General features: G+C 42.3%; 2 protein-coding genes across 16 annotated transcripts in view; both read left to right on the top strand.

The window, feature by feature from the left end:
- PHLDB1 (pleckstrin homology like domain family B member 1) overlaps positions 1-26,704 on the top strand; it is a 185,872-nt gene that overhangs the window by 29,142 nt on the left and 130,026 nt on the right. For all 15 annotated transcript variants that reach the window (XM_040325487.1, XM_040325476.1, XM_040325480.1 and 12 more), the window contains exons 2-3: positions 4,320-4,427; positions 25,790-25,913. In XM_040325487.1, coding sequence (XP_040181421.1) covers positions 4,368-4,427; positions 25,790-25,913 — 184 coding nt within the window. In that variant the 5' untranslated portion in view covers positions 4,320-4,367. The remainder of the gene's footprint in view (positions 1-4,319; positions 4,428-25,789; positions 25,914-26,704) is intronic.
- LOC120915190 lies at positions 18,126-23,688 on the top strand. The gene is made up of 2 exons (XM_040325490.1): positions 18,126-19,131; positions 22,441-23,688. The coding sequence occupies exons 1-2, from the start codon at positions 18,486-18,488 to the stop codon at positions 23,067-23,069; spliced, it is 1,275 nt and encodes a 424-aa protein (XP_040181424.1). The 5' UTR covers positions 18,126-18,485; the 3' UTR covers positions 23,070-23,688.

The following is a 26,704-nucleotide window of genomic DNA, read 5'->3' as shown; positions in this document are numbered from 1 at the left end:
GTCTAACTAAGACCAAGCTAAATACAAATACAAACTTTGCAGCTCTTAAATAAATAGGCAATTAATGGATAATTAGTGAACCATTAATAACCAAAATTACACAATAATGAGTGAAGAAATTAATAAATGTGTGACTCCAATTACGGAGAAGGAAGCAACTAAAAAAGTCCAAAGTGAGAAGGATTCAAACAGTTAATCAGGATTATAGTCCCACATGCCGAGATTGAAGCTGAAAATCACAGGACAGTCAAAGTGTCACCAACCAAGCTCATGCTGCACTTAGTGGAACATGTGTGACCCCCTTGATAAGAGTGGCCTATGTGCACTTTATTTACAACATCAAAGCCAGTGTCCCAGGTTATGGAACCATCCTTGTAAACCTCCAGGTAGTGAACACCTTAGGGAATATAGCACTCATCATCCTCATTAGCTGATATAGTCTCGCTGTGACCCAGGCTCCCAAACAGTGTTAGAATCTATAGTGGGGGCATAAAATGAAAGGATACTCCACGTAGTGTACTGTATTACCACATGTTAAAATCAATTTAATATATAAAATTACACTCACATGGGTAGATCACAAATAGACATGAAAAATTACAGAAACTGAACTTCCTCCAAAGACCAAAATGGCCGACAAATGTTTGGACCAAGCTAACTAGCCCTAAAAAAGAGGGCAGAGCAGAAGAAGATGCCAAAATCACATTAGTATACAGGTTGACGTGGCCCAAAACCTCCACTAGATATCAGCATACCACAAAAAAAATGAAAAGTTCAATACAAGATAAAAAGTACATGAACGTGGGGGAAAACAAAGCATAATCCATAAACAAACAAAATCAGGGTAGACTTGATACCCAGGATAAAAGTTTTAACTAGTTGCAGTAGAGCTTAATCTAGACAGGGTTCGAGACATGAGCTCAAGAATCAGGCCAAGGTAACAGTGAAGAACATAATATACATAAAATAATATAAATCCAGAAAAACAGTTGATAAACAAGTTGAGATGCCAGGCCTGAATACACAGGGTAGGAGAGGAAGCAGAGTCTGAATGGCTACATCTAAATATGGTAACGGCAAAATGTGTAATGTAAATATAGGGTCTGAGTTGCAGACATGATTACTCAGGATGTCATACAATGTACCATCAATCTCTTCAGGAAGTAGGCTTCCTTATACACCCTTAGAGGTTGTTGAATTGAGACATAGTGGAGGAAAGGGCAGAGATAAAAACTGAGCAGATACAAAGTGGGCTAGTACACAACAAAGACAAACAAGCTGATCATACAGGCATAAAGTGAAAAGAAATGGAAGGTGAAACACAACGGTCCCAGAATTTAGTCCAGCCAAACTCTCATACAAGCAACCGGATTTCATTCCAAACAATCAACTGCAATATACCCTAGTATTATCTGCAGTACTAACTCCATAGTAGGAGCACATACAGTATATAATAATAGATAGATTTAAGGAGGAGTGGGCTCCCTCCAGGCATGCCTGACCTCAATCTATCCATAATTAGATAGTTAGACATAATAATTTGATTTGTTGCAGGCGGGCTGGTAAGTTGATCTAGGAATTTTTCTTTGTTTTTGTTTGACGTGTTGCCCTTCAATGTGCTCTTTGCTGTTAAGGCCAGTTATAGGTTGGGGCAGTTGCTATTTGTTTGTACCGTTGGTTATTTGGTGAGGTGGTGCAATGGACACCTTCAGTGCCATTGTGCTATTGGGTGTCCAGTACACCCCTGTACCTTTAAGGAGGACTGGGCTCCCTCCAGGTATACCTGCTCTCAATCTATCCACTATTATATACAGTATGTGCTCCTACTATGGAGGCTTTCAAAATGTATAGAGTTAGGACTGCAGATAATACTGGGGTGCCATGAAGTGACCTTTTCAGCATACGCATATATTTGCAAATGTGCAAACGAAACCTCTGTTTTTATAATGAACTGTTAGACCGGACAATTTGATTTGTTGCCGGCTGGCTGGTAAGTTGAGCTGGGAATTTTTCTTTGTTTTTGATTCCCCCCATCAACACTAAAGCCTCGTACACACGATCGGATATCTGATGGAATCTAGTCCAATGGATTTTATCATCGGATATCCAATGAAGCTGACTTTTATCAGTCTTGCCTACACACCATCAGTCAAAAATCCAACCGTGTCAGAACGCGGTGACGTAAAACACTATGACGTGCTGAAAAAAATGAAGTTCAATGCTTCCGAGCATGCGTCGACTTGATTCTGAGCATGCGTGGATTTTTGACCGATGGACTTACACACAGACGATCGTTTTTTTCTATCAGTTTTTTATCCATAGGAAAAATTTAAAACATGTTCTATTTTTTTTCACCGATGGAAAACAAACCAATGGGGCCCTGTTTTCATCGGACAAACTGATCGTGTGTACAGGGCTTAACTGTGTTGATGGGAGAATTTAGCAATTTTCTTTCTTTCAACCTGTGGTTGAAGGAGAGAAAATTGTTTAATGTATGGCTAGCTTTATACAGTATATGTCTTGTAACCATTTATTTTTTGTACTTTTGGATTCATGTCAATTGTCGTCTGAGCATTCAATAAAAAATATTGAACAAGGAAAAAAAATACACAAGTTACAATGATGAGGAACGTAGAGGATTTTTTTCCCATGCAGAGTTGTTGAGTTATCCCCTGTAGAATACTAATAATGATAACAATAATGCACAACAAGAATATTATTACTAAAAATTCACACAAAATCATTAAAAATGTATATTATTTTTTATTTATTTGTAATGATATATTTTTTTGGGGTGAATTTTATATATAATTTTTTCTGTCATATACAGTATTATTAGTATTATTATTCTGCAGGTGATTAAGCATCAACCCTGCATGGGAGAAAATTGCTCTAAATTCTTCGTCATTATAACCTTTTTATTTTATGTTTATGTTGTTAGTATCTATATAGTTAATTAATTTTAAACTTATCCCCTTTCTAGTTGGACAGATTATAAATATAACTAAAGGCATAACTTATTTTTTCTACGATGGAGAGGAGAGGGATTGGAACCTGTCATGTTTTTATTGTTATCTGTGATCCTTTTAGGTACAGTACTGGTCAAAAGTTTAAGGCAGGTGTGATGAAATGCTGTGAAGTAGGAAATGCTTTAAAAAATATATATATATATATATATATATATATTTATTGTGTATTTTTATAAATTTATAAAGAATTGAGTGAACAGAAAAAAAATCTAAATCAAATTAATATTTGGTGTGACTACCCTTTGGTTTCAAACCAGTATTGATGATTACACTTGGACTATTGCACACGGGGACAGGGGCACTTAAAAAAAAAAAATTATTGTTAATTTTACTTACATTTTTTTATTTTGACACTTGTAATCCTTGTTATAGGAATATGACATGACAGGACCTCTTTACAGTGAGATATGGGGTCAATAAGACCCCACATCTCACCTCTAAGCTGGAAAGCCCAAAATAATAACAAAAAAAAAACGATCACCGCTTTTTATGAATGCAGAGGCCGGGCATGACCTCATAACATCACACCCGGCCTCCGACAATCATAGAGACTCTATGATCAGAATCTGGGGCCGGGGGATCTGTTGAAAATGCAGATATCTGAATGATGCCTGTAGCTGCACCCATCATTCAGATATAGAAGAAATATTTGCCAGCACACCTTGGAACGACGTAAATAGCGTCCAAACGGATGATTTATTGATTTATTGCATGATCACATGCAATAAATCATTCGTTTGGACGCTATTTACATTGTTCCATGGTGTGCTGGCAAATATTTCTACTGTAACGAGCACCAGTATCCAGCTGGTTGTTGCTACGAGCACCCAAACCCAAGAGCGTATCCAGGAATGTGTGCAATGGGAATATGAAGTATGACATCATTCAGATATAACCCCACAAAGTCAAGGACGTCATATGACGCCCTGGGGGCTCCAAGTGGTTAAAAGTCAGCAGCTACAAATACTGCACTTACCTGTCCAGGGCGCCCGCTATGTCAGCACCCGAAGCCAATCTGTCCCTCGGCTCTCGGGTGGAGTCGTGGCCATCTTCAGTAAGGGAATCAGGAAGTGAAGCCTTGCCGAATGTGGCATAGATAGCCGCGGATGGCTCAGCTATCTATGCCCGTAAGTGGGAGCAAAATACCTGTATTAGACAGAGGAGTATTCTGAAAATCTGAAGTTCCATTTTTGAGGGGAAATCTGCATTAATTGATAAAAATAAACTATTAACACTTCTATTTTTGAAAGCATTCCTTGACATTTATATTATATCTGTTTGCATTGTCAGGATAACTTGGAAGCAGATTCCCTTCCCAAGACAGAAGTGGAAGAAGAAATGAAAGCATCGAACATGGAGATGGCAAGTCCCTATCGGAAAGCTCACACTGTCTTACAGGTAATACATACTATGACAGGGGACTTGCTCGGGTGGTAACGCACCACACAATGCAGTCTCTTTATGGGGTACTCATAACATCTTTTTTTTTTTCCAAGTGTCCAGACAAAACAAAACAGCTCCATGTCAGCAGGATGCAAAATAAAAAAAACAGTTTACTTTAGAAATTATCAGGCCATAGACTTTTTGCTCAGCCTTAACTATTCCCAGTCTGATGGGGAATCCTTAAACTGGTTGTAAACATCAAATATGAAATATGAACAAATCACATCCTTCCATACTGTGTGATTTCTCTCTGCTGCCTCTTTCCTCGGTTATCTGCATAAGTCATTTCAGACAGCTTTTCCCAACTCCAAGAGATAATTGGTGATGAGGGGAGGAGAGCTCCAGCACACAGTCTGTGATTGACAGCCATAGCTGTGCATGTTCTATATGTATTCTGAGGGGGCTTTGTCCCTTTCCTCCAATCAGAGCTCAGAGATTTCCTCATTGAGTTCTGCAGAATCAGACTTCAGACGCCCACCCCCTGCATTTAAGAGCTGAGAGATGCTGTGTAAAATGTGTGTTGTAAAAGGCTGTAGAGGAGAGGAGGCTGCAGATAAACAGGTACAACTTATGTAGGAGGATTTGTTTCATTTGAGACCAATCACTTCACTGGGTATATGTAAGTGGAATAAAAGGTTTTTCTCGGCAGGAAAAAAATCAAAGTTTTTCCCGACGGGTTTCCTCTCAAGCCTGCTTTGCATATACATGTTCAGGCCAAATACCGCCCGTCCAAAGCGTGGTGACGTACACCACGTACAACGGGACTATAAAGGAGAAGTTCCATTCAAACGGCGCCACCCTTTGGGGCTGCTTTTGCTGATCCTCGTGTTAGTAAAAGTTTGGTGAGAGACGATTTGCGCTTTTCAGTTTTAGTGCTTTTCAGTCTGTTACAGCGTGACAAATGTGCTATCTCCATTCCAAACACTAGTTTTACCAGAACGAGCACTCCCGTCTCATACTTGATTCTGAGCATGCACATTTTTTTCCCCTCGGGAAACACACACACACGACTGGTTTTCCCAATGGGAAAAAGTCCGCCGGGAATTCCGGCGAGAAAAAAGAAGACATGTTCTCTTTTTTTCCCCTGCAGTTTTCTCGTTGGGAAAGCTGCGATGGAGTATACACACGGCCGGTTGTGTGTACGAGGCATGACTCTCACCAGGAAGATTGCAGATAGAGGTATGAAGCAAAGGTGGGAGCTTAGGAGTGGGCACTGGGTGAAACTCATTAAAAAGGCCATTATGGGAGTATTGCCAGGGTATAAACTTGGTCCCCCCTTTCACAGCTGACACTCCAGGACAAGTTGCAGAGCCTCTTTCCTACGTTTCATGTATTGTCTACCCCAGAATTTCCATCTTTGCTATATTCCTCCTTCTGCTGGCTGCCTAGTGGAAGTGTGTCCAGTAACTGCAGATGTGACCTGGTATTGTATGGAAAAGGCTTTTCCTGGTTTTACGCCCTAATCAAGCCTTTCTACAGGTTGTTTATGAAAAGGCATTTCACCTGCACTAGTCAGTATACTGTTCTGCTTTTCTACATAAAACATTTTGGTTACAGTTATTCACTATGTTTTTATGGGGGTGGTGAGGAGTAATTTGCCTCACAACTCCTTGAAGCATTTGGCTTGATGTCTTGTCAATCACAAGCTTACGTCATTTTATTTTGGCCTGTTATGTGAAACTAAGGGCCCTTTCACACGGGGCGGATCAGTAATGATCCGTGTCCGTAAGCTCAGCGGGGATCGCTCCGTATATCCCCGCTGAGCCGGCGGCTGACAGGGCAGTCCCCGCACACTGTGCAGGGACCACCCTGTCTTTTCTCCGCTCTCCCCTATGGGGGGATCGGATGAATACGGACCGTGTGTCCGTGTTCATCCGATCCGCAGACGGAAGAAAAAATAGGACATTCTTCCGTCTACAAAATCGGATCTTTGCAGAGGCGGGTGATTACGAGTGTCAGCGGATGTTTATCCGCTGACACCTGCAATCACATCAGCCATCCGCAACGGATGGCTAAAAAAGCGGACATACGGTCGTCTGAAAGGGCCCTAAGAGGACCTACTTTCCCTTTTACAGGCCAGATAATTCTGCATATTTTCACAATATATTGCCTTCAACTTAGCCTTTTACATTTCCTAATGATCCCACTCCGCTCACAGAAATGCTGCGGTATGGTTATCTCATAGCCCTGACAGGCTAATTGATCTGCACACCCCTGTCTCACACACTCAGTGAATCTAGGACTCCCCCTTCATAAGGCTCCCTATGCAGCTGCTGTTGCTAGGTTACTAGCCCACTGTTACCACAGCAGCCAAAGTATATTTACTGAACCACCATAAGATGTAAATAAATCGGAGGGCACACATCGTTACCTACAGTATGATATCTACAATATATATATATATATATATATATATAGAGAGAGAGAGAGAGAGAGAGAGAGAGAGAGAGTATACTGTATATATACAGGCAATAGACAGATGACACATACGTATTAAAGGAAAAGGCTCAATACCAGTATATTCAGTTCTTTCCACCCATACACAGCCTTTAAACAGTGCTGCCTGGGTTCTGTTTTTACAGATTAACAATCAAGCAGTTGGCATGTCGGTTGGCTGTCCCCATCTGTACCACTATTCCGTGTTGCACTTCTTATTTCTTTCTCATCATCATTCCAGTGATTATTTCCTCTCTTTCTGTTGAAGCAAAGAGAAAGCTGCCTTGGTTGTGACCAGGCCATGCATCTAAAAGACTGCTTAAAGTGCACTTATCCTTTAATCCATTCATGTGGACAATTGCCAATATACCATAAAAAATTGAGACTTGTTCTACAGAACTTAAAATTTTGGCTTGTTTGTTTGCCTTCCTGCCTCTCTGCTGCCCCCAAAACCCTTTTCAAATGCCCTGCTCTCTCCGATTACTCCAAAGCTTTCAGATCTACCATTAGCCAAGTGACATTTTTCTGTCAACCTCAAACGAGTTGGAATACATTTTTTCAACGCTCAAGTACATTTCTCTGCCTATTAGGATGGCTGACGGGATTCTATTAAAGTTCCAGAGACCATCAGTCCTCCAGGAAATAGACCTCATGTGCTCGTTGGCCATCTCGCTTTGACTATTCCATTAGCTTTCTAGGTATGATGGCACAGGCAACTTTCTGTGGAAAAAAAAATGTTGCAAGCATTTCTGGTTGTAAAGGCAACAATTTTTCTTCCATGCTAGTAGAGAAGACTCTACCTTAGTAGACTGTTCAGGGAAATCTGCTTTATAGTCTTGCCCTAACCTCTGGAGATTGGATAATTTTTACCTTAGATTTAAGTCTTGGCTGGGTGGTTCATTGTATCGGTCAGGTCTCCCTGAGCACCTGGAGTCCTCCAATATCTACAAGCTTCAATAGTCTTGTAACAAAAGCAGACTTTTGAGAACTTCTAGACTTTCATAAGGCTATAGAGTGGGTTCAGGTCAGACTGACTCTTTCTGGCACCTTATGTTGCCATTTTATAGATCACAACAGATGTTTCTTTTTTGATCCAATACTGAAGAACATGTTTATCAAGTCATGAAATCCAAGCTAGATCCTAAAGTGGTATTAAACTCAAAAGCAAGCATTTACTATATTGCAGCTTACTATTTCTTAGATGTGATGGCTGCATTCATTTTGTTTTTTAGTCTTTCTTTAATTTTCATCTGATGATCCAGCCAGTAAGTCAGTTTTTTTCCTCAAAAGAACAAGCTCTCCAACAGAATGTATGAGGTACAGAGAGGAGACAAAATATTTAACATTAGTAGGGGTGCTTACAATGATCACAATCCAAAATGATCCAGCGCCACATTTGTGTATATATTAATACCCAAGAGCCCAAAATTAATCAAAAACAAAATACACTCCTCTTATACTTTCAATGTCAAATCAAAAAACATGAAAAAGTAAAGCCCATGTGTTGTGCTCCACCGATGACCCACTTGAAAGTGCTTGATCAATCAATAAATATGTAATATGAAAAGAAAATATAAAAAAAATCCATGTGGTGTGCTCCATTAATAATGCACTTGAAAGTGCTTGATCCCTTATGCTGTACACACCAGGTATCACTACTATCAGCAGCTCACCTCCCATTTTGATCTATGGGTAATAGGTCATATGAGTTTGTCTCTTTGATGATAATCTATGGAAGCATTCGGATATTTCAAAAATCTCCTCCCAATCCATTCTCGCCATATACAACATTTATCAATTCCACGATGTAAACTCAAGGAAACTCAAGGATAAAGCATACAGACCATCATAGTGCTTTCCATATAAAATGCCACGTCTAAATAAAACTCACTCACATTTAAAAGTGCACTGCACAACAGACAAACAGCATATGTAATGAATCAATCCACCATGTGCATCACCACTGGAGGCTGCATTTTATGGGTAGGTAACCAACTACTATTCCCCTAAGGCCAAGAGCTTCCGCATGACATGTACCAGGTAACCCAAGGTTTTGGGTCATACATGGATCATTAATTTTTTCGAAAGTGAATGGAAAAATTCTCCCCACTGTGCTATTGTATTCTGACAACAGGGACTCCTCTGCTCTCAGAATATACTGATCAGTGTTGTTTCAGATTGACTGTTTGAATGAGAGTTTTCCAACAGTCCCGTCTGAGAGAATGTGATCATTAGATCGACTCCTGTTAAACAGGAATGGCAATATCATAGATGGTTTGAAATTCAGGCAGTAACTGTTGAACTAGCTGAATTAACTGAATTTCGAACCATCTATGGCCAGCCTCACTCAAATCATGGAAAACCCTAACTTATGCTACCTATTTCTAGTTTTAGAAGAGGTTCTTTGACTTTGCTGAGACTTCTAATTTCAATCTCCTCCTGTCTGACCCCTATTCTGGACACTTTACAACCATCCATAGGCAATAGTATTGTCTGTAATAATATTAAAAGAGAAGTATTGGATTTTTTTTCAAATCAGACCCAGGTGAATGCAGCATCGACCCAATGCAGCATCTGTCCCCCACCGGCTCTAAGGCTGAGAACTGAACAATCAAGCACTGCTGAAAGCTCAGTTCTCCCCAGCGCCCTGAGCACTGTCAGTCACCATTCTCTGCTCTGCCCCACCCCAGTGCTCACTGTAGTGCTGGGCTGTGGAGGGGGTAGGAGCAGCTCACTGAAAGGCTGAGCCATGTGTCAGTCCAGGCTCCTGGGTGGATCCTGACTACATGGTCGCGATCCTTCCCCAACCTGGACCGCCTCTATGATGTCAGCCAACAACAGGCTTTAACCTCTATTTGAACCAGTTAGTTAAATTACCTTGTAGCCTCCCACTCTGAAGACTGTATTGCTTTTGCCCTTTATATTAGGGACAAATGTCTTTAAAGTCATAAAATCTCTCCTGTCCCTTGAGCTTTTTTGTACAGTAAAACCTTGGTTTGCAAGCATAATTCGTTCCAGAAACATGCTTGTAATCCAAAGCACTTGTCTATCAAAGCATTTTTTACAGGGTATAAAAGAGAAGAAAGGCACCTCTAAGTAGCAATAAGTTGCTAAATGTTGTACCTTCATTAAATGTAACCATATTGCTACACTTAGAGGCTCCTCTCTTCTTTTTTATACTCGGTTGTGACATGACGCTATTCTTATATCAAGACATTGCTTGTATAGCAAGGTAAAATGTATTAAAACATTTTGCTTGTGTAGCTCTACCCCCGAAGGAGCTGCTGGTTTGTTTTGGCTCTACGCTCTGGTTGTCAACCCCTGAAATTGGCTCAAAACCCTTCCTTGGCACAACTGGTATAGTGGAAATTGTGAACCCCAATAGCTTGTTGGAGGGCACAATATCCTTGCACACAACAGTAAATTATATAAATTAAAGGTTACCTTGAGTTGTATGGATCCCACAGGATGACATGGAGACTATACACAAATCTCAGCTTAACCAATGTAACTCTTTACTTGATAGGATAAAGCAAAAGAAACAAAGGTAAAAATAGTAAAGAACTGCTTGCAGAGCCCTGCAAGAGTCAGAAACAATAATCACCAATAAATGCACGTTAAACTATGAAGGCTATGCAGACCTGGGTAAGCACGCAGCAAGGGAATTCCCTCAATAAGGCATCCACATTGAAGCACCTTCTTGCCAAGCCTCACCCAGCTCTCACTAGTAACAATACTGTACAGTACTATAAAACAGAGTACTCAATCAAAAGAGCATAAAGATGGATATCAACTGTCTGCAATGACTAAATAGGCAGTCTTTATATGATACTCCTAACTAAGGGTGGTTTGGCTGATCAGACCAAACCTCAGTTCAAATTATCCCAAAAGTCTGTGCACTGATGCGTTGGCATGCGGTGGCATGCAAGGGGTCATTTGTAATCCAACAGGGTAACAAATAAACTGGTGGGAAAGGCCCAGATAGCTAAACCACAATGGCTAATGTGAACGATCCACCCTTCAATAACACAGTCAATAGGTCCTGGGCAGGTGCCCATCTCACCCAACCAGTTCAGGCCTTGTCCTTCCAAAACACTCCGTCTGCGCTCTCCGATCACACTCTCAGACAAGTCACAGGGGTACTTGAAGCCCGTCCGATCACTCCATCAGAGGTTCTGTCTCTCCTCCTCAATGGCGCTCCGCCCGGGCATAGATAGGCCGCAGTTCCAGCCTAGACTTCCGGGAAGACACCTCGCACAAGTGTCCTCCTGAGTGAAGAGGTGGTCCAGAGAGAGCGCGCCAAACACGTCTTCCCCCGTAAATTACCTCTCCTAGCCAGCAGTGCATTCTGGGATTGTACAGTTGCAAATGGAGTCTCTTTTCTTCCTGCACTCAATTTCCCAACATTCCCTGCTGTATCAGGACAAAAAGTAAGCAGCAGGTGTTATAACACAATTCGACCACAGGAGGGAGCTGAGATCCTTCTTGATCAGCAGATGATAGTCTTTTATATCACATAAAAAAGGGTGATATCCCGCTACACATGTCTTGCAAAACACTCTCAAACCAAGTCATTCTCAAACCAAGGTTTTACTGTACTGTCTTTGAGGAATATTTGAGGCCCTAGACAGTTTAAAAGCTTCACCTGTAAATGCAGCGGGCTCTTGCCTTCTCCCAGCCTTTGCAATGCTGCAAGTCACTACATTATTTAGACCTTGCCAGACTCCTTAACACAAAAATACAGTTTGCTTATCTTACCAAAAATCTAAAGAAATTACCATATTCTTACAGCAGTTCTAAAACGATATAAGTTTACCTAGTAGTCCAGTAAACTGGGCTATCCAACCGCTTTGCACATTTGCTTCCTTCTGGATTGTTAAGACCATCCAAATCTGTTACTAGTTAAAAGGTTTACTTGCTTGATGGGCAGCGTATGCCGAATTATCAACACTGACAATTTGCACGGCAGCCATCTGGTCTTCAGCTCATACCTTTGTCAAGCATTCTATAGACAATGTGGCAGCCAGGCGGACTAATATCATTTTAGCTGCTGTTTCTCATTAAATTTCCATTTGTTTTAGCATCTTTCTTGGTCTCCCAGCCTTGTTTTTTAATGCTTACTGCTAGTTAGGTCTCTTTCCTATGCTGACATGTTTGAGACCCAGGATCAGCAAAAAATGTTATCAGATACTTAACATAATATCCTCATGTCAACATAATTGCTTGGGACACTGAATGGAACATAAGGTTAGCCTTATATTCCCTTTTGGGGGTCAGAGAATGACCCATTTGTATGCTGACATGAACAGCACCAGGCAAGGAACATTTCAATGATTATTTGTTAACAACTTTCCCTTATTTAATGGACATCTTGTCCGTTCTGGGAGAATTCAAATGTGTTTAGATAATGTCATTTCCTCTGACTGGAAAATGATAGAGAAAAAAGTTTAGCCAAGGGTACTGCTGGTTACTATGACATTTTCATTTAAAGAACAAATATTTACAGAGCAAAAGCCTCTGCACAGTCCTACAGTGTCCACATATGGGCCACACATGCATGTAACATGAACAAACAATAGCTACATTGTATTGGGAATGTACATTAAATGTGTACATTAAGTTACAAGTTCCTCCTCCTATCCTACTTGGTAGTATCTATATATATATATATATATATACCCACTGCTCAGTGATCATACATAAGTCCAGTTAGTAGGGTATCAGTGCCCTGTATTTTGGGTAGTTGAAGCATACTTGCTCGGCAGAGAAAGCAGTGGTTGCTCAGCTGGCTATAGAGGCATAATTATATGATTAGATGAGCACAAGGGACATGCTGGCCACTTGGAACACTATGCCAGGGACATATTGATCACATGCCGCAGTCTAACTGGAAAATGGTGTCTAGAGACATACTGAGCTTATGGAACACTCTGTCAGGGACATTCTGACCATACTGGACAATCTGTCAACTAAATCATGACCCCATGGGGTTCTATTCCAAGAAAATTTAGCATTTCTCCCAAAGACATACTGAGCACAGGATATTCCTTTCTAGGTGCATGCCATACACATTAAATATTGTCAGGGATATACTGAGCACAAAGGACACTCTTCCAGGGTTATGTTGGACACATTAGGTGCTTAGACTGGCATCAGAATACATGGGGCGCTCTGACAAGGGCATAATGACCACAATGAATCCTCTGCCAGGAATATAGAAAGTACACTGGTCACACTTCCAGGGATACAGCGAGCACAATTCATGTTCTGTCATTGATATACTGGCCACAGGGGCTAGTCTGCCTGAGATATACTTAGCACAAGGCACTCTGACAGGGAAATGCTGCAAACAACTGTTAATCTGTATTTGCTGTAGTACAGCAAAAGACAACTGAGCAGGAACACTATCCCTTGCAACTTTAGTGCAGAGAAGAAACCGTGTTGTCGTCCCACAAAGGAAATTAGGAGCTGAGTGCATTGCCGCCTGACCAGGTTTCACCCAAACAGTCTGGGTTTTGAATCATGTGCCCGGGTTTCAGGCCGCCTGAGACTCGGACACATTACTCAGAACACACTATCAGCAGGGGCACTGCCAACTCAGGCACCAGTGACATTCTCTTTCCGGGTGTCTGGAGTTCCACTCGGCCATTGCATATCTGTGGTGGCTGATATGACCCCTCTGCTTGCTTGCTGCCTGTCTCACAAAGCAGAGCGGACTAAAGCCACCTCCTCTTCCTCCCTGGCTTACATGTACACAGGAGAAGAGACATCACTCTGCATGTGCCACACTAACCTGCGACCTGTACTAAGTTTATTATACTGTAGATGGACAGGAAAGGGGGACAGAGTGATTGGCAAGGGGGACAATTTAAAAAAGGAGTGATGGAGGGGTTAGGAGGATATGTTCTGGGGGGACACTTTGGAAGGGGAGAGGACCTATGCTAGAAATGAGGATGGATTTGAAATCCTACCCCCCCCCCCCCCACAAGGGCACAAGCCTCTGCCCTCTGAAAGCACCCCCCACAGCATATATCGACCCCCCCCCACCTCCCTACTATCACAAGTCCTCTCTCCTCCCAAAGTGCCTCACAGCACATAACAGACCCAACCCACGCCCCTGCTAGCACAAGTCCGCTCCCCTTCCAAAGTGGCCCCTAGCACATATCCTCTTATCCCCATCCCCCCAAATCAAACAGATTCTATCTGCCACAGAGGGGATGATTTTAGCATCTGGGACACTTGGCACCCCACAAGAGATGTGGGGCAATTTCCCTGGGTGCCCATGCAGGGCAAGTTTGTTCAGCCAGGTGCCAGATACTTGTGTTTTATTTAACCATGCCACTTTAAGCCCCTCCCACTGCTAACAGAATTTGACCACACCCACTGTTCACCACATTGCTGCTCTCCTTGGGATACCCAAAGGTGCCCCAGGTCTTTTTCAATCCTATAGTGTACACTAAAAAAAAAAACTTGATATGCGCCACTGATGTGATCGTGTTTGGTTTGAGGAAAAGGTAACAATCACATTGCTACTGCAAGGATTAAAAGGTATTTTTCTGCATTGCAGGGTCTTTATAGAGATAAAACATGGTAAAATGTGCAAGTATTACAGAGATATACTGCATACATTTCTTGCCCTGACATACATCAGCCTCTCTGTTGTTATGCAGGCAGTAGCTGGTGTGTGGTGCAGTCCAACGGGATAACCGACCTGTTCACTTTTTTTTAATAAAATGTATTGAAACGTCACACAGACATTTCGTATAGTTCAATTGGCCACCACACAATGTGAGATGGTGGATCGCCTCATGCAAGCACTCATTTTTTGCAGCACACAGTGCCCACACACCACCACAACACAGTGGTGTGACCTTGGCACTCAGGAGACAAAGCATTTTGCCTTGTCATGCGGTGGGACTGTGCTGCAATAGCCACCCAACTTAGTCCCACCACATCTAGTGTGAATCGACCCTTAAAAGGGGACATGAGTTGGTTGCACAGTTTGGTGCTCCAGTTCTGATTGAAACACATTTTTTATTTTCTAAATAGCTACCACAAAGGGATCCCCAGAGGTATCTGAAGTAAAGCACCACAAAACGACAGGTCTGGTACTTTTATAACTAGTGCAAAGTTTTGCCTATTACAGTGTGGGATTGTTTATTAAAGAACTTTGTATTCTATCACTGGCCTATCTGTTGGCATTCCTGGAATGTTCTGCTGAGCCATTCTGTACATACTAGAGGCCTGCCCACTGCTGGGGATGTGCGGCCTTGCCTGAAAAAAGGGAACAATTATTTGTTACTTGGGAAAGAACGATACAGATCTGCCATGGTGGCACTTGTTTGCCTTGCTGCAACTATTGCTACCTCCAGTGTTCCATAGACTGTTTCCATGTCTTTGGCTACACCATTGCACTTGTTACTGCATACAATGACTGTGGCAGCTAAAATGGCTGTAAATAGCTCTCTAATTCTCTTTTGTTTGAGTTTCTCTGTGGCCCTAGATAGAAGTAAAGACACTAAACACACAGTGGGGAGACATTTATTAATTTGTTGCACAGCAAAGCTAAACAGAGGCAGTGAGACAAATATCAGACAAAAAAAACAACATAAAGCTGGTTGTACACAGCTGTTTTCACTCATTTAAGACATGGGTTGATTGAGAGAAAAATCGATGTATTCACCCCATCCATGCTAAGAGCGTTGACAGAGGAACCTCCACTGCTGACAATTGTATTCGGGCAGTACTAGAAAAAGCAAAGACAGAGGGCGGACTAGCCTTGTGCATTACCTTTATGTATTCTTTTATTGCAGAAATAAAACAGATGTATACTCAAACAGTATATATTATACAGCTCATTAGTGTCCACAGTGCCCCGCCATAACCTGGTTCACTGCACAAGTCCCAAAATGCCTGAGGTGTTTCGAGGGTAGGTTCCCTGTTCCTCGGAGCTAAACGATAGTCTTAGCCCGTCATTAACCACTTGCCACTAGTAGATTTACTGCTAGTGGGTGGCAGCTGCGGCCGGAGTATTATGAGATTGCGATGATTGGTCATAGCAATCACATGATTACAATGTAAACAAAGTAGCCAAGAATGGGCTTCCATGATTCCATAATTTTCCAGCCAGCTCATTTAATTTTTAAAAACAAATTTTCAGGATGGATGGTACTTGTATGGTCACTTATAGCTCAGATTTTAGATTTACTAGTATTCGGATGAAATTTGAGCCATCTATGGGCCATAAGATTGTATTGCTTTATATTCCTCTACTGCTCTAAAGCTGCACTGCAACAAAATAAAACCTGGCCTTGAGCACTTCTTAGGCTCCATGCACACTGGAATAAAAAACGTTACTTGTACAAGAGTTTTGTGTTCTGCCTGTAGAAGCAATTCAATGTTGTCCTATGTGTCCATACACATCAGGACGTTTACAGGCATATTTTTGAGAACAACGTTTAGAGGCAGGAAAAAAACCCCTTCTCATTCGCGTTTCTGATTGGAGCTCACAGGCAGAAAAAAATTAAAACTCTCCAAAACTCGTCTAAACTTTGTACAAAAAATGCTCTATATGGACGTTTTTTACTCCAAAAAGAACAGATGTTTTTTTTAAGCCCAGTGTGCAAAGAGCCTAAAGGTCTTTTCACACTGCTCATTACCACACTTTGCAATTTTCGGTGGTAAGAAACTGCGGATTAAGTGCAAATTCCAGTATTTAGGCTACAAATATGTACAATATGCAATTAGCAATGTGATTTAAGGTAGATATTAAGGCAAACAGCATAGTTCTGATTTTATTTTCGATATAGTAAGTAGCTCAGGGACAGGACTCAGGAGGTCAATACATTAGAATGGGTGATGCACACATGAAATTGACTCTCACAGTGTTACTGACACGTCCCCTCCTGAGTCAGAGTAACAGTCTCTCTCAATGCCAAGTGGTCCCTTCAGTCCCCTCCAGTCCAAACAGCACTGACAGTCCCACTCCTGGCTTGCCTTAATCCCACCCTGCAGACCCGCACACAAGGCTCCGGACGCTCTGCTTGGCTCCCTGGCACAATGACATCACATGACACGCTCAGACACTGCCTCCACCAGACCTACCCACCACACCGTCCGAACACACTGTAGCAGACACTTGGATGGTCTTGGCCGGCTCCAGGCCCCGAGCTGCACATACGCAGTTCTGAGCTGAGCGTCACAGCCATATTTTTTAACTGGCAACCTTTTCCTCTTACTGTCATGAGAAAAGTGCCCATTTTTTAATGGCTGCCAGTAAAAATTACTGACGGTTGGCAACACTGGTCATTATGTCATAGGTTATCTCAACCATATTGTCATGTGAAGGGCATAACCACAGTGACCATGCACGCCACCCCCCCCCCCACCTTTTTCTTTCAGTTATACAATAAACTGTTAACTAATGCCAGGACTTTGTCAGTCCATTGATTGGACACACAGACCCTTTCCAGGGTGCAGCCGAGAGTGCCATTATTACACAAGTGACAGCGTGGTGAGAGATTGGCCAGTCCTTGAGTAGGTGAGTCACAATCATGGATGGACACATTTCGTGTATGTCCAACCACAATCACCGCAGGTAATCATTAGTTATGCAAACTCTCACAAATAGCTGCGCTCGCCATCAGCCACAAAAGGCATATTCGCTCATTCCATAGCCAGGAAACATTAGGAAGCAATAGATTATGAGGGGGGTGGTCAGAATCATCAGGTATTTAAACTGGCCATAAACTGACAGTTTTTTTCATTCAGCCTTCACTATAAAGCACGGATCGACAAATCTCCCAGTTTGTCTACTATATGTACCCCAGCTATTGCATCTGTTTGATTGGAAATGTTTTTTGTCCGACGATTTTCTGTCCAAGTCCTTTGATTTTTCAATCGAGGGATGCCGGATGAGAGGGGTGCAACATGGACACCCACTAAGTCGAAATTCTATAATGTATGGCCAGATTTAGTCTGGGATTTCCTTCATGCATTAACAAAAAAGCCTACCTTATATCAGTTGTGAGAGACAAAGGTATGCAGTATTATAGTTTTTAATTTTACGTTTGCACTTTATTTGTGCATATGTTTTGAGTGTGAATCTGTCTCTTCTACAGTTCTTCTAAATATGTTGCACACCTTTGAAAAAGTTGACTTCCTTATTGTTAGTGCAGAGTTCACAACTACAAAAAAATGTTTTGCATATACTTTGCTAAATGAGAGGAGGTCTGATTTGCAATACATGTAGTCTAAATGAATGGGAAAGGAAAGAGAGTAGCCGTTTAGGCTCTCCTTTCCTCATGGGGCCACGGCAGGGGCATTCAGGTATAAAGTCAAAAGTTTGGGCCAGCAAGGTTAATTTAGGACAGTCAGATAGTCAGGGAGTGAGGAATATCAGCTGGGTTAACTGGGAAGATTAGGATCAGCTGGGTAGGTGAGGGTTCTGGAAAGCTAGCAGCCTGGGTCAGGGATTGGTTCTGACAGGTCAGGTGGCTAGTTTGGAAAATTCTGGAGCTGGTCTCTGGGCTATATTAAGGCCTATGCATTATGGGTCAGGTGCCGGTGACCAGGTAAATGTCAGCAGGAGGAAGCTCCCGGACGGTGTGTGCGATGGAAGCCTTGATTCAACAGCTGATCAGGAAGGCGGAGGGTTCGGGCGGCGCCGAATGGATACAGCATTGCCTATCCCTACCTGACGAGAGGAGCGTGGATGCCAGCAGCGTCGAGACCGCCCCTGCACCAGGTCCAAGCGAGCCGAGCAGCCTACAGCCATTCCGGATAGGAGAAGCGGAGTTCCCGACGGTCTTCGTCCCGGGGATGACAAGCCTGGAGGCCGCAGAGGAGGAGGAAGGCGTCGGGCAGAGGACCAGCAAAAGACGGCGTTCGCAGAGGAGGAGTGTAAGCCCTGCGCAGCCCGGGACCAGCGAGTCCTGTAGTCTCTCTCCCCTTTTGTTTTGCAGCAGCCAGAGCACCAGACCAGCAGCCCCCCCTGGAGGTCGAGGGAGGAACAGCAGGTCCACAACTGAAGCTTCTCCACAGCCATGCAGCACGCCGGGGTATGTTCAAAACTCCCGCAGAGGTGGCAGGGGAGGTCGGAGGAACACGAGCCGCCCCACACAACAAACCTCTCAGCAAACCTCTCAGCAAACCGGCAGCATCCCTGTGCGGTGCGAGGTGCCTGCAGCGTTCCCTGGAGCCCAGTCTGCTCAGGGATTGGAGGGTGAGTGCCAGACGGCAACACAATTAGCTATTCTATCTACAACTGTTGAAAGATTGATTTCTGTAATGAAAGAGCAGGTTAACCCTTTGCATGTACAGTCAGCAAGCAGTGAGGCAGGGGTTTGGTCAGCTAACCTTTCCCCTATGCCTCAGACCCCTGGTACAGATAGCATTGTTAAGCATACTGACAGGATTTCTAAAGAGTGCATGCCTTGTATTCTATCTCCTTTAGGGTTTCACTTACCTCTAAATTTAAAAGAGAAAATCTGGAGCAATGATTATATTGATCTGTCCACTATTCTTCCTCCCTCCAAAGAATTTGCTAGGTATGAAAGGAGGGAGGAAAAACAGGACGAACGTAAACCTATGATCAAATCCTTTTATGGATGGTTACAAGCCTTTCTAATTTACGCTAGCGTGCTATGTGAGAGATCCCCAGAGAAAAGCCCCCTTTTGTTTCAGCATATAGATATAGTCTTGGAGGCTTACAGAAGCTTCAGTGGTATGTCTTGGCTGACATATGATGAGGCTTTCAGACAAAAGATAGCGGTTCAGCCATCTTTGCAATGGGGATCAAAGGATGTGGGCCTGTGGCTAAATTTATTTTTGCCACAGAAACAGCCTTTCGTACGGTCAAGCACACCTAACGCACCACAGGCCTCCGCGGGGGGCACTTATAAGAAAGGTTTGTGCTTCGCCTTCAACGACACACAATGTAGATGGGCTAATACCTGCAAATATAGACACGAGTGCGCTTTTTGTACTGGGAACCATCCAGTCTCAAAGTGTTTTCGTAAGCTACAGGCCCAAGCAAGAGACGGGGTTCCCAAAGGCGGCTACCCCGGTGATATTCCTAAACATGTCCCCCTGGCTACAGGTGTACCCAAACCAGCGGATGGCTTCCCTTCTCATTAAAGGTTTCACTGAGGGCTTCCACGTACCGAGTTTTAATGGTAGTGGTTGCCATATTGTGGAAAATTTGAAATCAGTCAGAGAAGCACCTGCAGTGGTGAAATCTAAACTTTTGAAGGAAGTTATGGCGGGTAGGATGGAAGGTCCTTTTGATCATCCTCCCTTTAAGAACTTCAGAATCTCCCCTTTAGGCCTAGTTCCCAAGAAAGAGCCTTTTCAGTTCCGTTTAATTCATCATTTGTCTTTTCCTTTTGGCCACTCGTTAAATGACCAGATTGACACCAGCGAAGCCTCGGTTTCATATTCATCTTTTGACACAGCCGTCAATAAGCTACGCCTACTAGGAAGGGATGCGTTAATGGCCAAAGCAGACATTCAGTCTGCTTTTCGGTTACTCCCTTTGAACCCCCAAAGTTTTAATTCATTAGGTATTTGTTTTGAGGAGCAGTTTTATTTTGACAAAGCACTGCCAATGGGCTGCTCGATCTCATGTTTTTATTTTGAGGCATTTGCAACATTTTTGGAATGGGTAGTGAGCAAGGTGTCAGGTTCAGGCAATTTAACCCATTATTTGGACGACTTCATGTTCTTAGGCCCTGGAGGCTCAGATGAATGCTCTCACCTGTTGCACTCTTTCCAAATGGTATGCAAACATTTTGGTATCCCACTGGCAGTCGAGAAAACTGTTTCTCCTACAAATTGCATCGATTTTTTGGGTATAACGTTAGATTCGGCAAAAATGGAATTTAGATTACCAGAGGAAAAAATTTATAAGTTATCTCAAACTCTGAAATCATTTGTTAGGAGGCATAAGGTTACGCTAAAGGAGATGCAATCCCTCCTGGGTCAGCTGGCGTTTGCATCAAGGGTGTTACCCATGGGCAGGGTTTTCTCTAGAAGCCTATATGCAGCAACAGCGGGTTTGAAGAATCCTGCAGCGCATATTAGGTTAACAATGGACATTAAGAAAGATCTTTTTGTTTGGTTACAATTTCTAGAATGTTTTAATGGCAAGACAGTATGGCAGCAGGATTTTGTGTTAGACAGAGATTTTCATTTAGAAACAGACGCAGCAGGATCAGTTGGTTTTGGGGCAGTTTGGGGGAACCATTGGTGCATGGACACCTGGCCCGTTAGGTGGATCACCAATGGTTTCTGCAAAAATATTGTGCTACTAGAGCTCTTCCCGGTAATCGTATCACTTGAGATATGGGGGCATCTATTCACAAATAGAAGATTGCTAGTAAGTACGGATAATAAGGGTGTAGCCTTTGCAGTGAATACTTTAGCATCAAAATCCCCCCCAGTAGTGACTTACTTGCGTCATTTGGTTTTTCTTTGCCTAAAATGGAACATCTGGATAAAAGCTAGATACATCCCTGGTAAGACTAACAGAATCGCTGACGCTCTTTCTCGTCTACAGATGGACCAGTTTTTCGTTTTTCTTCCGGGGGCAGATCCAGTGGGGGTGGTATGTCCTGCCCATCTGTGGGATCTGATTTAATCTCGCGAAATATTCAGAACTCAGTGGCAGGTTCTACATGGAGGAGTTACACTTCTGCTTGGTTTTTGTGGTCAACTTTTCTAGCCTCATTAAAGTCACCAGTGTCAGATTATTCAGAGGAACTGGTGCTTCTATTTCTCACCTCATTAATACAGAGACAATACTCCTGGTCCCATATTAGCAAAACTCTTTCGGGGGTTTCTTTTTTCCTTCGCCTGTACAATCTGCCTCCTTGCCACAGTTTCTTTACTGTTAGGCAGGTTTTAAAAGGTTATAGGAAAAGCTCTTTTAGGAAGGATACCAGATCACCAATTACCCCAGCTATCTTAGCCCAGATTTGCGAGGCAACCTCAGCAATATGCTTCTCGGCATATGAAGCCATGCTATTTAAATTGATGTTTATCATAGCATTTTTTGGTGCATTTAGAATATCGGAGTTGCTTCCCTCCTCTGGTAAAAGGATTTCGGGAATGCTATTGTCCGAGGTTCTCTTACTGGAAAATGTGCTAAAGTTATTCATTAAGTTTAGCAAAACAGATGCTTTGGGCATAGGATCTTGGGTTTCATTAAACGAGTATGGTTTAAAGCAAATTTGTCCAGTAACTAATATGAGGGAGTACCTGCGGATCCGTCCATCATGCCCTGGCTTGTTATTTATTCATATGAACGGTTCTCCCGCCTCCGGGTATCAGTTTTCAGCAATATTAAAAAAATGTGTATCGTATGCTCACCTAGGCCATATGAGGTTAACGTCCCATTCTTTTCGTATCGGTGCAGCAACAGAGGCCGCTAGGATTGGGCTGGGGGATAATGCAATTAAGAAAATTGGGAGATGGAAGTCGAGTGCATTTAAATTGTATATTCGCCCGTATTAAACAGTTTAATTTATTACAGGTCACCAACAGTCAATATGGATCTTAGGTCACTCATTTATTTTTTGGGCACAGAAAAGAGCGGCGGATAGGACCTATTCGGAAAATTTGGGCCTGGACCCCTCGATCTTCAAAGTGAATTGGTATGGTCGCAGAGGAATGGTGTGGGATGACCTAGTTTTTGAGTTAGGCAGATTATATGCAGTTTTTCCTCCTCCAGACATTTTGGTATTGCATTTGGGCGGAAATGACATAGGTAAAGTCAAAACTTACGAGTTGGTTAACAAGATGAAGGATTCTTTTCAATTTTTAAAAATGGTTTCCCCCCACACTGTTTTAGTTTTCTCGGAAATAGTTCCGCGTTTACGTTGGTTGGAGTCTTTAATTTTCAAACCTCTGGAGAAGGTCCGTAAACGGATCAACAAGGCTATGGAAAAATTTTTATCCCCCGATCTGGGTTTTTCTTTCAGGCATCGTGAACTAGAGGGCGGGGTTCAGGGTCTATATAGGGCAGATGGAGTCCATCTGTCAGAGATAGGCCTGGACATTTTCAACACGGAACTTCAAACGTGCATAGAAGCGGCCGCGGTTTGGGGTGGTGGGGACAGAAGGGCGGCTATTGCCTTTCCTTCTGTCGCTTGGGAGAGTTGAGTTTTCTGATGGTAAATCGGCTCGAGTCTAAGTGGCTGAGCTGATGTTTGGTTATGGTGAATTAATTGTTTAAGTGATGGATTTCATGATATTCAGTATGAGTTATTATCGTGTATTAATTTGTAAAACCAATGAATCAGGCCGTGGCCAAGTTATTTCCAAATGGATTATTACAGAATTGTTAAATAAATATTTTCAAGGATTCTGTTGTTGGGTTTGTTTATTTCTATGCACGTTTTGTTGGGTTATGCATGATGCCTGTGGTCCCATGGGAAAGGAAAGAGAGTAGCCGTTTAGGCTCTCCTTTCCTCATGGGGCCACGGCAGGGGCATTCAGGTATAAAGTCAAAAGTTTGGGCCAGCAAGGTTAATTTAGGACAGTCAGATAGTCAGGGAGTGAGGAATATCAGCTGGGTTAACTGGGAAGATTAGGATCAGCTGGGTAGGTGAGGGTTCTGGAAAGCTAGCAGCCTGGGTCAGGGATTGGTTCTGACAGGTCAGGTGGCTAGTTTGGAAAATTCTGGAGCTGGTCTCTGGGCTATATTAAGGCCTATGCATTATGGGTCAGGTGCCGGTGACCAGGTAAATGTCAGCAGGAGGAAGCTCCCCACCCTACCCCCCCTCCCGTCGCGGCCGATTCATGTGGTGGTCTCCCTCAGATGCCTGAGGGGAGAGTTGAGTTTTCCGATGGTAAATCGGCTCGAGTCTAAGTGGCTGAGCTGATGTTTGGTTATGGTGAATTAATTGTTTAAGTGATGGATTTCATGATATTCAGTATGAGTTATTATCGTGTATTAATTTGTAAAACCAATGAATCAGGCCGTGGCCAAGTTATTTCCAAATGGATTATTACAGAATTGTTAAATAAATATTTTCAAGGATTCTGTTGTTGGGTTTGTTTATTTCTATGCACGTTTTGTTGGGTTATGCATGATGCCTGTGGTCCCATCACTGATTTGCTTGTCCCTTACAGTGCCCTGTGTTTTTGTTCTACAACCTCTATGCACCTCTCTATGCACTACAAGAGATCTCCATCTATGTATGAAGTTTATTCTAGCAGTTGAATATGTTAGTTATTAATCTGAGCTAGCCGGATTTATCTGGAGAACATATGTCTTGTTAACGGAGCTATGAAAGGAAGCTTGAATTTTATATGACTCTCGTCATTCTTTGCTATATAAACAGTAATACCCCAAGGGCATTTTAATTTAATTGAAAATGAAATGTGTGCATTAACTTTTCTTTTATGATTTAAAACACAACTTATGAAATTCAGGGCTGGTCACAAATGTGCATATCTTCAAAGTCTCATAAGCTGGTCAAATATGGATCAAAATTCAGCCAGTTCAGGCCCAATTTCAATCCATCTGTTGGCCATTCCTGTTTGAGAAGAGTCGATCTGATGGTCGACTCTTACCGAATGGGATTGTTACATTTTTGTCCAATAAGGAGGAGTTCCCGTTGTCGGAATACAATAGCGCATCGGGGAGGATTACCACATCCACTTTGAATGTGTGGATGGGGCAATCGATTCAGTTTTTACAATCTGCCCCCTGGATGATCAAAAAAAAAAAAAGATCAATGTATGGCCAACTTTAGGTACTGTCATAAGCAATAGGGTCAAATGTTTGTGTCTTTCCTTTTAATGCCTAAGCACTTAGATCATAAAAACAAAAAAGGCTGCAGTGATGGGACATCGTTATTCATATCTGTTGTTTAATTTAGTGAGCCCCATATTCTTTGTGAACTATTGTTACTCGTGTCTAATGGCGCTGCCACACAATACAATTTTTACAATCTCTGACATATGTTTTATATAGAATCCAGAGTGCTGCGGTTTGTAGACCCTGTGCCAGATATGGTATGGTGGCCAAGGTTATGTTATAGTTTTCAGCTCAATATGCACTTTTGACTCATATGATATTATAAGACTATATTGTAATGTAGATATAAAGTTGATGCCATTTAAAATGTACAGATTACACTAGTTTGGGCATTTGAGTCCTATTTCTTGTCCATGTGTCTTCATTTAGTAGACCAGGTCTGGCTACTATAACAATATATTCTGCTAGTCCACACCAGTGAAGCTTTGAAATTACGCGACTTCAAAGCTGCACGATCAGTGCGCTTTTACTGTGCCATTTCATTGCGGACTGCAATTTCATTTAACAGAAGTCAATGCAAGTTGCAATGGAATCGGAAAAAAAAGTAGTGCAGGAACCGATTTCAAAGTCGATGCAACTTGAGTCGCAATGATTTGAACATTTCCATTGCCGGAAATGGAGTGCGACTTGTCGTGCGATTTCGAACTGTCAAATGTCGTGAATTAGGGCTTAGAATTTTTTTATGCAATGAATCATTTTACCATTGCAAAAAGTAACAAATCAGTTTCTGCTTTTTAATTTTATTCTGTAACATTTTTTTCAGACATCCAGGTTATGTGATCTAAAGTATAAAAGGAAGTATATAAGAAAAGTGGACTTGCTAATTATTGACGTTTCACCATGAATCCAGGCAAGTTTCTGCAGTTCATGGTTCTTGTACAGGACATTAAATGCTGGGAATACCAGCAATCAAATGAACTGAAGAACCTGTTTGGATTGTGGTAAAACATTTTCAAGCTGAAGTCCAATTGATATACATGTACTACCACTAGACAGTGATTACACGTGTGATTTTTACTTTGTACAATGTAGTAAGATATTTTACTTTGTGTTGCAGAGTACCCCACTAGATCTTATAGACACAGGAAAAGTTTTGAAGGTGCACACGGAGAAACCACATCTCGTGAGTCTTGGGAGTGGGAGACTGAGCACGGCAATCACTCTACTACCATTGGAAGAAGGTATTTATAAATGAATTAATCTTTTGTCACCATGTTCTATCTCGCTCAACCTAAAGTAAAGCAGCATCACATATTTTATCGTTGGAATGTAGTATATCCTGCTATCAGGTGTTTTCAATCTAAAAATCAGGCTGTCCTTTTATTGGTGAAGAAAAGTTGAAAACCTAGCGGATCCCATCTGCTAACTGATATTAAATCACTTACACAAATGCAACACACAGGGGTGAAGTCCTGCGGGAACGGAGTTCCTGCACTTTTTTCACAGCAGGAACTCGGTTCCCTTTGCAGGACGAGAGCAGACGAGCCGCCCGAGCCAATCCTTCACTAAGCGGCGATGCCCAGCTCGAGTCACTGTCAGGGGCAGGCAAACATTAGTAATGCTTTATGTTACTGGCCGCTTCCTGTGTATGGATTCATCGGTAGTATGCGGGTATTCCGTCACTTCCTCGATGCCGCAATGTCTCCTGGGAGCTTTTGTCATTGTTCCCAGGAGACATTGCGGAGGTCTGCCGCGAGTTATCACGGGATTTAGAAAGAACTTCTTTCTAAAGCGGCCAGTAACAAAGGATTACAAAGGTACAGTGGATTGAAAAGAAAAAAAAAACATGCGGTTTAGTAATTATGCATATGAGCGTATCATTTTTTTTGGTGGGGGGGTGGATCTTGGGTGGGATTACCCACACTTTTTTCCCCCAGGACTTGACCCCTGATGCAACATGTTAAAATTACCTCATTCAAATCTTATTTTTGAAAATTATTATTAATATTTATTATTAAAAAATGGGGAATTT

This window comes from Rana temporaria, chromosome 10, assembly GCF_905171775.1.
Source record: "Rana temporaria chromosome 10, aRanTem1.1, whole genome shotgun sequence".
Classification (NCBI taxonomy): domain Eukaryota; kingdom Metazoa; phylum Chordata; class Amphibia; order Anura; family Ranidae; genus Rana; species Rana temporaria.
The sequence above is the reverse complement of the archived record's forward strand: the minus strand, read 5'-3'. Positions and strand labels throughout refer to the sequence as shown.